The sequence below is a fragment of the Octodon degus genome, unplaced genomic scaffold (assembly GCF_000260255.1).
Source record: "Octodon degus isolate 3935 unplaced genomic scaffold, OctDeg1.0 scaffold00061, whole genome shotgun sequence".
NCBI lineage: Eukaryota > Metazoa > Chordata > Mammalia > Rodentia > Octodontidae > Octodon > Octodon degus.
Window position 1 is genome coordinate 8,266,424 of NW_004524637.1, and position 8,990 is coordinate 8,275,413.

The following is an 8,990-nucleotide window of genomic DNA, read 5'->3' on the forward strand; positions in this document are numbered from 1 at the left end:
CAGAAGCGTCTCATAGCTCTCACCCTGTCCAGCGCCAGTGGCAGAACTAGAGGTTGAGGAAATGCCCAGAGCCAGGGTACCACTCTTACTGTGAGCCTGGGCTCCCTGCCTCGGGGTCCTGGGACCCTTGGATGACAGTTAACTATAACCTCAGTTGGTATCCCCAAGCAGGGCGGCTAGCTGGGCAATATACTCTGGAGGACAAGAGCCGGTTTCTGGGCCTGGGGGCGTGGCTAGTCTTTCATATCTGCTGGTTAAAACTGTATTGAACTCGTAAGCGTCCCTAGGAGTGTTTTCAGTTCTGCCAGTGAACTTATCAGTGTGCCCTGTGCTGTAGGTCCAGTCAGCCTGGTTCCTCAGGGGAGATGGCAGTGAAAGGAGCCGCAGTTTGGCCTGGGGACTGAAAGGCAGATAAGTCTGGGCTGAAACTTTTACGTTTATTCTTTGAGAGTTTGGGAATTTAGTCAAGACTATTTTTATTAGAATATGGCCCAGAGATAAGTGAAAGTCAGCCGCCTCTGAGAGGGCCCCAGGAAGAGGAAAAGCTCGTGTGGAAACTGGGACCTGAAGTCCAGCCCTGCAGAGGAGAATGTGACCCTGGACAGAACACAGTTGTAAATGCTTTGCTTCTCAGGGCCAGAGCAGTGGAGAAGGGCGCGTGGCTCTGTGTGGCAGGAGACTAAATCTGAACTGTCTCAAGGGCAGGTCTCTAATCCTTAGCCTAATACGCCTCCAGAGAGCAAAGCTACGACGGACTCTAGCTGCGTTGCCAAGCAGAAAATTAAACCAATAATCGAAGAACCTGAATGGCTGCTTTTTAACCTTTTGAAAGAGAGGGAGAAAAAAATTGAAGGGCAGATTGAAATGCTCCCACTGTGTTCTTTAGGACTTATTTTCTAATTTTAAGATTCTGAGTTGAGAAGTTGTGAAAGCCTGGTCTGCTGAAGGGGTTTATCAGGGGTGGATAGAGACGTGTAATGGCTAGGCAGATCCCACCCTCAGGGCCCGGGACCCAGACACCACTGGGACATCTAGTCACCTGCGCAACCTCCCTTAGTCACAAGACTAGGCTAGGTTTTGCTCACAGTCTTCTCTGAAGTTTCGTGTCGCAGCCTCCGCAACACGTGTGAAGCTCACAGGTTAAGATGTACATTGCCCATCAGCCACAAACTATGTCAGCTGAATTCATATGCAGTTTCTCTCCTCACCTGCATACACAGGTGAGAAGACCTGGACCTGGGCGGGAGTGGGGGCATTCTTGGAGTGTGAGGAAGAGAAAAGCAACCGCTGGCTCCTCTGTTCAAGTCATGGCCTTACTGAGTCCTGTGGCTGTTGTCCAGGACCGCCTGCTTGGCCACTCAGCCTGCCTGGGTTGGGACGGGAGCTGAGCCACATCTCCTGTCCTGCGGGTGAGCTGATGCCCTTCGGTTTGAATGAGAGATTAGAAGGCAGGAATCCTCCCTTTACCGAATGCCTTTGGGATCCTGCCTGTTGTGCTTGTGCAAATAGCTCCCTCTGCTGTCACCCAGAGGGTGGTTCTTTGCACTGGGCCGGAAGCTGCTGAACTGCATTTGCCCTGGTGAGTTTTTGGGTGAGAGTATGTTTTTTTTGTTTTTTTTTTTTTTTCCCCCTTCAGATTTAAAAAAGGTAGCTCAGCGATTTAAGTGCCTGCCTGGCAAGCTCAAGAGCACAAGGTCCTGAGTTTGATCCCAAGTCCCGCCAAAAAAAAAGGATTTTTGTTTTAGTCCAGATATTAAGAAGGCACAGCACCCCCACTCCCATCCCCTCAAAAGTAGCCGGTTTACCCGAGGGGGAGTCGGTGGCAGCCAAAGGGCCCACTGGTTTACAGGACCCCAGGGCTCATTTACCGTGGGAGCCCAGCAGGAGCCCTGTCCAGCGTGGGAGTCAGGCCGCTGTCCCAGGTGTCCTCGGCCGGACCTTGTCTGCTGGCTCAAGCAGCAGAGTTCTGCTGAGAAAGGGCTGTTGACAGCGGTGTCTGGGCAGCTGTGCCCGCACCCACTGTGCCCTTGTCCTCATCTCCTGGCCTGCGGGTGAGCGAAGTGCTGACTCCTCGTGTGCCCCAGATCCAGGGTCTGTGTTCCTCGTGCAATGTAACTTCTGTCTACAACACTTTTGTAGACAAATGCTCACTTTCTGAGGGTTCAATCTGAGACTGAGTTGTTGGAAAGGAGAGAAGACTGACTAGAAAAACCTTTTCCGGGTTTGGCATTCTTGCCTCCAAAAAAAAGTGCCAAGTGGCAGGAAAGGATGAGAGAAGAGATCAGAGCAAAAGAGGACGTCTTGCGCACGGGCAATGGTAAACAGATGTCTGCTGGGTGCTGTCGCTGCAGCCCGAGAAGGTGAGAGCACCCGTCACAGTGGAGGATCAGGCTGCAAAGGAGGCAGAGGCGAAACAGGCCCGGGGTGCTGCCCTGTGAGTGTGGCGAGGGCGCAGGCCAGCCTGCCCGTGGCTCCTGTCCTCCAGACTTCAAGGCGGCACCCGCAGTGTTTTCTACATTCATGTTTCCGTAAAGCTCCACAGCCCCAGAGTAGGCTGGACGCTGCCTCTTCCCAGTGCTGCTGCCTGAAATAAGACGACAGCTGCCAAACAAGTCAGGGAACACAGGGAAGCCCCAGGGAGTGGAAGCACAGGGAGGCTCAGCGTGTACGCAGCAGGAGCACAGGCCTGGCTGTGAAGTCCCGCGTCCCGTCCGAGAAACAGGAACACTGTGACCGCCGCACATGCTCAACTTAAATCTTACGGTTTTAACAGAAAGATGAGGGACAAGCAACTGACAGACAAGCAGATGATAATTTTCATTACCTAAATGGATCACAACCCACTTAAAATATCTTGGGGTGCCATGACACGAAAGGAAACTCCTGTCTCCTTCGAAGGTCTCAGTGGGACCTCCGGATGGTACGGCAGAGCTGCAACTCCTTTTCCCGGCTGGGTGTCAGACGGCTGTTTGTGTCCCCTGAGACCTGGGAATGAGTTCCAGAGGACAGAGAAGGTTAAGAGCAGGAGAGGCTTCTTGGAGAGTAGGAATAGAACATAGGCGAAGCTCCCGAGAGGCAGGGGCCTCAGTGGGTTGCCCTAGTGATGTATTTTGACAGTTGTATAGGAAGCAGTGTACTTCATCTTATATTCCCTGAGGGAAGGACATGGCCAGTTACTTCATCCTCTAAGAGCCAGCTTTCTCTTGGTGCCAGAGCATTCTCAGTGACTACTTGCTTCTGTGTGTCATAACTCATAAGCTCATACAACTCGTTTTCTGTTGTTACCTGGGGCAGGTTCGTGTTGCGTGCCATCTGCTGCAACTGCTGTCTTTTTGGCTGCAGCTGTGGCCCTCATGTGGCACCAGCATCTGAGGCGGTTGCTGTATAGGAAGCAGTCTGGAAGGGCTCTACAGTGATCCACATGTTGTCCATCCCCATCTGGGCTGAAAGGCCACAGCGTGGCGCGCACAGTGGCTTAATGTGGCAAGACCTTTAGTTTGTGCCATGTGATCTGTTCTACCCTGCCCCCAGACTTAAGTTTTTCTCGGTTTGATGGCCAGTTTTATGAATGTATGCTGAAGAATGATTAGATATCTGAAGAACCCCGGTTGGTTTCAGGATCTTTACCTCTAATTCAGAACTCTATTTGAAGTTCTACATTTATGTACCTTTTGGGTCTGTTGATGTGCGAGGCCCTCGTTCAGAGCTGCATTTGCTTTGTGCTGTGCTGTGACATCTCTTGATTTTACAGAGACTTGCTGACTGCTAGGCTCAGTTGTGTTTCCGCGGTACTTGTACCAAGATACCCGATGCGTTTTAATGACTTTTTTTTTTTTTTTTTTTTTGAACCGGGGATTGAATTCAGGCCCTTGCACTTGCCAGGGAAGCGCTTATTCCACTGAGCCATCTCCCCGGGCCCTTTAATGACTTTTCTATATTAGTTTTTCTTGATTTTACAGAGACTTCCAGAGCTCTAAGTAGAAGGTGCTAGCCTGAGACCTCAGAGCCCAACTGCACAGGCGCGCTTTAGTGTTAGGCAAGTGGGTGATCGCGCTGTGCTGGGGCGCTCAGGAGTCTTCCTAGCCTCGGAGTTGCTGGTGTACCTTTAGTATCAGTGCTCTGTTAAAGAACCTCTTCAGTTCCTTATTTATCCTGCAGGTTATGAAATTTAGGTTATGAAATGCGACTCGGGCTACTTAGCTTTCAGGGAGTTTATTGGAAGAAGGAGATTGGGTGAGGAGCACAAGGACTCCAGTTTGGAGGCAGGCAGGCAGCGGAGCTTGGGAGCGTGAGCAGCTGGAGGCGCCGCCACGGAGGCGACTGCCCTGGCGGTGGTGGGGTCCTGGGCACTTGTGGCCTGCCCCTCCGGGTCTATGGCCGGTGTGGGCATGTCTGGTTGCCGGCTCTGGGTCTTGTGCCCTTGGGCTGGCTGTGAGGGCTCAGGGAGAGGAAGGACCCGCTTCTCTAGCCCCTGAAGAAAGAAGGAGAGCTCTGTGTCCCTGAGGAGATTCCCCAGCACTTGCGGGCGCACTTGGGTGCTGCCTGCTTAGCAAGAACGCAGACGTGTCAGTTACTCACCAGAGGCTTCTCTTCCTTCTTATGACCTGAAGGCCCTGAGTTTGTACGTCAGACCATGGTGAGAGGGAGGGTGGTGGGAAGAGCGTGGGTGTTGGAAACAGGAAGGGCTGGGTTATGGCTCCTGCTCAGATTTAGTAGGTGAGCGACTGTGCAGAATTACCAAGCCTTCCTGACTGGCCGAGTCACAGCTGCCGCCTCTCCTCCTCCCAGGGCTCTGTTCATCCCAAGCACATGCCCTTCCACTGAGCAACACCCCGCTCTGTCCTCGTTTAGGATAAGGAGGGCCGGAACAAGCTGTGCAGGGCCACTGTGGTTTCTGAGTGAGGCAGTGTATGTTAAGCGCTTGTGCTGCCTGCGTATACTTAGTACACGTTTGACGCTAGTAGCTAGTCGAGCGTCGTTTATCATTTATGGCTCCAGTTTACCTTCGATTCCTTGTCTCATTTTGTTCCAAAACTTGCTATAAATCCAGGCTGTTTTGTTCACTGTCCTTAAATGGGCCTTGTGTTTTATGCCTTGTTTCTTCTCTAGTGGTCCCTTTCTTTTTTCTTTGTCCTTCTTTGGTGGGTCTATTCAAATCTTTCTTTTCAGGAGAAATGCTAGTCAGTCTTCTACCAGTTTTCCCTCTGTGGCATAGTGTGGTCCAGTTCTGACTGAACACTGTGAATTAGCAGCAGATGCCCCCCGGTTTAATGACATGGTCCCCAAGTAGTCACCCACCCTGGGTCAGCCACCAATCCAGTCTGGGCCCTGCATACTTCTTGCCAGCTGGTTCCAGCTGGTTCCAACTGACTCCAGTTCAGGGGGTTCCAAGATGCCCTGTCCCCTCCTGTAGGAGAAAGGGTCCCATGTCCTGTCCCTGTGCAGTCAAGTCACATCTCCCTCCTAGCACATCCTGGCTTTGCCCACTGGAGAGCTGCCCACAGGTCAGTGCCAGACTGAAGGTCAGGATTTTGGGATTGGGTAGGGTGGATCAACGTTCCCTTCACGGAGGGTCGGCTGGGCCAGAGCCACTGACAGCGTGATTAGTGTTTTAGTGATCAACACCCATCCCAAACCATCTTATTAGTACTAACTCTGGTGTGAATCAAGGGGTTTATGAGTAAGAGATCAGGGCTGGCCAGATAGCTCAGGGGACTAAAGCGCCTGCTTAGCAGACACGGACTGGGCTCTATCCCCAGGCGTACTATGGCAGCCCCGCTCCCAGGGCAAGCTGAGATAGTGACTGAGACTGGGCATGGTGGTGCGTGCCTGTCATCCCAGCCCTTGGGAGGCTGAACACAGGAGAATTACTATGAGTCCGATATATGTAGTGAGACCCTGTAGCTCCTATAGCCCCTGTACTAAATACAGTTTAAAAAGAAAAAGAAAAAGAGATGATCGGGTTGCCTGGGGAGAGCCTGGGAACCACTCTCTGTCAGGCGCCCAGGACAGAGGGAAGACAGGTTCAATACTAGGTTTTGGAAAACCGGCAGCTCTTAAAAACCTAATTGTTTTAAGAATGGAAGTGTACAGAATGCTAAGGTAACTGGAAGTGTTTAAGATTCTAGTACTTAAGAGGAAAAGCAGATTTATTGATCTCTGTTAGAATTATAGTAGTGTAGATTTATAGCTATTTAATATGACTATATTATACCGTTTGAACTTTTTGTTTATGATTTTATGTTTTCCTTGGTACAAAGGAGAGAGGTTTTTTTTTTTTTTTTTTTTTTGGAGAGAGGATTTTGATTGGGAAGGCTACAGCTGAGGACACTTGGCAGCATTTCATACCTCACACTGCCAGTGTAAACCAGGGACCTTGAGTACAGTTTAGTCGGCTACAGGTTGCCCCAGAGGAGCTGCTCTGCCTCTTACTAGCAGGTTACTTGGGATGGTCTTTGTCTCCGCTGTCTGCACAGAAGAGCTTAGCTGTGTTTTCTCTTACAGATCGATTACACCGGAACGGAGCCTTCCAGCCCCTGCAATAAGTGTTTGTCCCCGAATGTGACACCTTGTGTTTGCACCATTAACTTCACGCTGGAAAAGGCATTTGAGGTCTGTGTTTCCAAGTCAGGTGTGAGAAGAGCCGTGCTTTACAGAGTACTGATGGTGTTCTGTTGTTTTACTTTTTTTTGGTGGGGGGTTAGAAAAGGCAATTTAATTTATTGGGAGTCCATACATTTTTGAGAAAGACTGTTTTAAAAGCTTGGGTGTTACATTTTTGTCTGATAATTAAACATTTACTTGTGTGGTTTGCTTAGTACTTTGTGGAAAATATTTGAGGTGAAATTTTATCCTTTCACTAGAAAGTGTTATAATTACGTAAATCAATGTTGTGTCATTTATGACTCCATTTACTTGTTTAAAGTTACTGCTCACATTGTTTTGCATACTTTCAGTTGTAAAACACTTTACTTCAGAAAATAAATATTAATTCTTCCTTTATTTAATTGAAGTTTTTGGTGATATGTGAAGCATTACAAAGAAGGAAACACTAAAACTTACTGATTATTTTGTATTTTGATATAGTGCATGTGTGCACGCGCTCTCTCTCTCTCACATACACCCCCCCCCACACACACACACAGTGGTCTGCCCCTCCTAGTACTTGAACACAAGCTAAAAATCCTACAGATCAGAGTAGGTGTAGAAAGACCAGCTTGTGCAGTCCTCTGCCTGCAGCTGGAGCAGGGAACAGAATGACTGTAACACACACCGAATTTGTGTGGTCCAGATTCTAATTCAAGGGCAGCGATGGGCTGCCAGTGCCCAAGGTGGCCGCCGCCTGGGGGCTCTGAGTGCTCTTACATCAAGATGCAGGGTGGGCCTGCTGCCTTTCGGAAAACATGTCAACTGATTTGGGAAGAAAGTTGCTTTTGAAGCAGTGAGCCAAGCCGCGGGGTGATCCCAACAGCCATCCACCTCTTCCATTCAGAGCCACCGCCTCTCCCATTCAGAGCACCAACATCAGAGCTTTCCTCTGCAGAAGTGATCAGCCTCAGATTCACTCTTGTAGGTTCTTTGGTTTTTTTTAGAAACTTTGAGTTGCACCAGCTTTTTAAGCAATGACAGTGATCCTAAAGTAGATTATTTTGTCCCAGTATTTACTGAAGCAAGCTCCTTTTTAAAAAAAACCTTCAGTTCACAAATTGAATTTACTGAACTCTGTGTTTTTATTTTGTAGTTGTACTAGGGATCAAACCCAGGGCCTCCACTCTGGACCTGAGTGACAGCACCAGCCTTTAAGCTGTGGGTTATTTTTCTGTTCTTTTCAAGACCTCACTGTGAACTTCCTGTGTAGCCAGGGTGGGTGGCCTTGAATTCTCACCTGTTCTCCTGCCTCAGCGTCTGTGTGCGGGACCGCAGATGAGTGTCACCTTGTCTGGCCCTGTACTGATCCTTAACTGGACCCCCCCCCCCCCCCCATTACGTATTTTGTTTCTGTGGGACAGTTTTGAGATGCTCCTGACTAAACACAGTCTTCTTACAAACAGTTCCTTCATGTAATGGGAACATGCACACGGTGCTTTGACAGTGAGAATCCAGGGCCACCCCTGTCCCCCAGGGCCAGTTCACTAAGCTGCGGCTAAGCAGTAGTTGCTGGGACAGGCTCCAGCTTAGCCTCGTACCTCAGTGTCCCAGTGCTGGGCTTGCAGGTTTGTGCCACGCTCTGTGCATCAAGTTTTAATGATAGCTTGTAGGAAAGTAGGAAATCCAATAAAGCATTTGTTACATAACTGAATTCCTTTTACTTAAGGCAAAGGTACAAAAATAGAGGAAGCAATTAGAAGAAAATGGCTTAATAATTTTGCTACTTCTAAGAATTTTAACTCCTTTGAGATGGTGTCTTAACGTTTAAATGGCTGCACTGTTTGTAAGCTAGCCTTTCTGGCTTAAATTATGTTGAAGTTTGCTCCTCTAAATATATGAAACTATTTCTTCTTGATTTTGAGATAGGATCTCACTAGGTAGTGCAGGCTGGCCTCAAACTCATGGCCGTACTCCTGCCTCAGCCTCCTGAGTGGTGGGATTGTGGGTGGCGGGCGGGCGCCACCACACCTGGCTCTTGGTTATGGTGTAGTGTCTCATTGTTGACATACTTTATTACCAGCTTATTCATTGCAAATAGTAGAGCGTTCTGCTGACAAGTTTTACATCTTTACTCAGTCAGTATTTGCTTGGACCCTAAATGACAGTTGGGCTGTTATCCGTCTGAAGAATTGGTATAAATTGAATAAACAGCAAACTTCATCAGAGAAAATCTTAGGTTGAAAGTAGCTCAGAGTAGGCTAATAGGGTTATTTTTAATGTAAATGGTACTTTTACTTTTTAATCTCATTTATAATTGAACCATCTTTACCTTGTTAAGTACTTATAGAATTCACTTACTGTTTTCATCAATTGTAAACCAGTGGAATTCACAGTACTTAGCA

At 48.7% G+C, this 8,990-nt stretch overlaps 1 protein-coding gene across 5 annotated transcripts in view; it reads left to right on the forward strand.

Annotated features, from left to right (window-relative positions):
* Positions 1-8,990, forward strand: part of LOC101563666 (cell cycle control protein 50A) — a 46,761-nt gene that overhangs the window by 20,703 nt on the left and 17,068 nt on the right. For 4 of the 5 annotated variants that reach the window (XM_023718684.1, XM_023718683.1, XM_023718682.1 and 1 more), the window contains exon 2: positions 6,505-6,612. The exons of the other annotated variant lie outside the window; for it this stretch is intronic. In XM_023718684.1, coding sequence (XP_023574452.1) covers positions 6,505-6,612 — 108 coding nt within the window. The remainder of the gene's footprint in view (positions 1-6,504; positions 6,613-8,990) is intronic. 5 annotated transcript variants of the gene reach the window in all.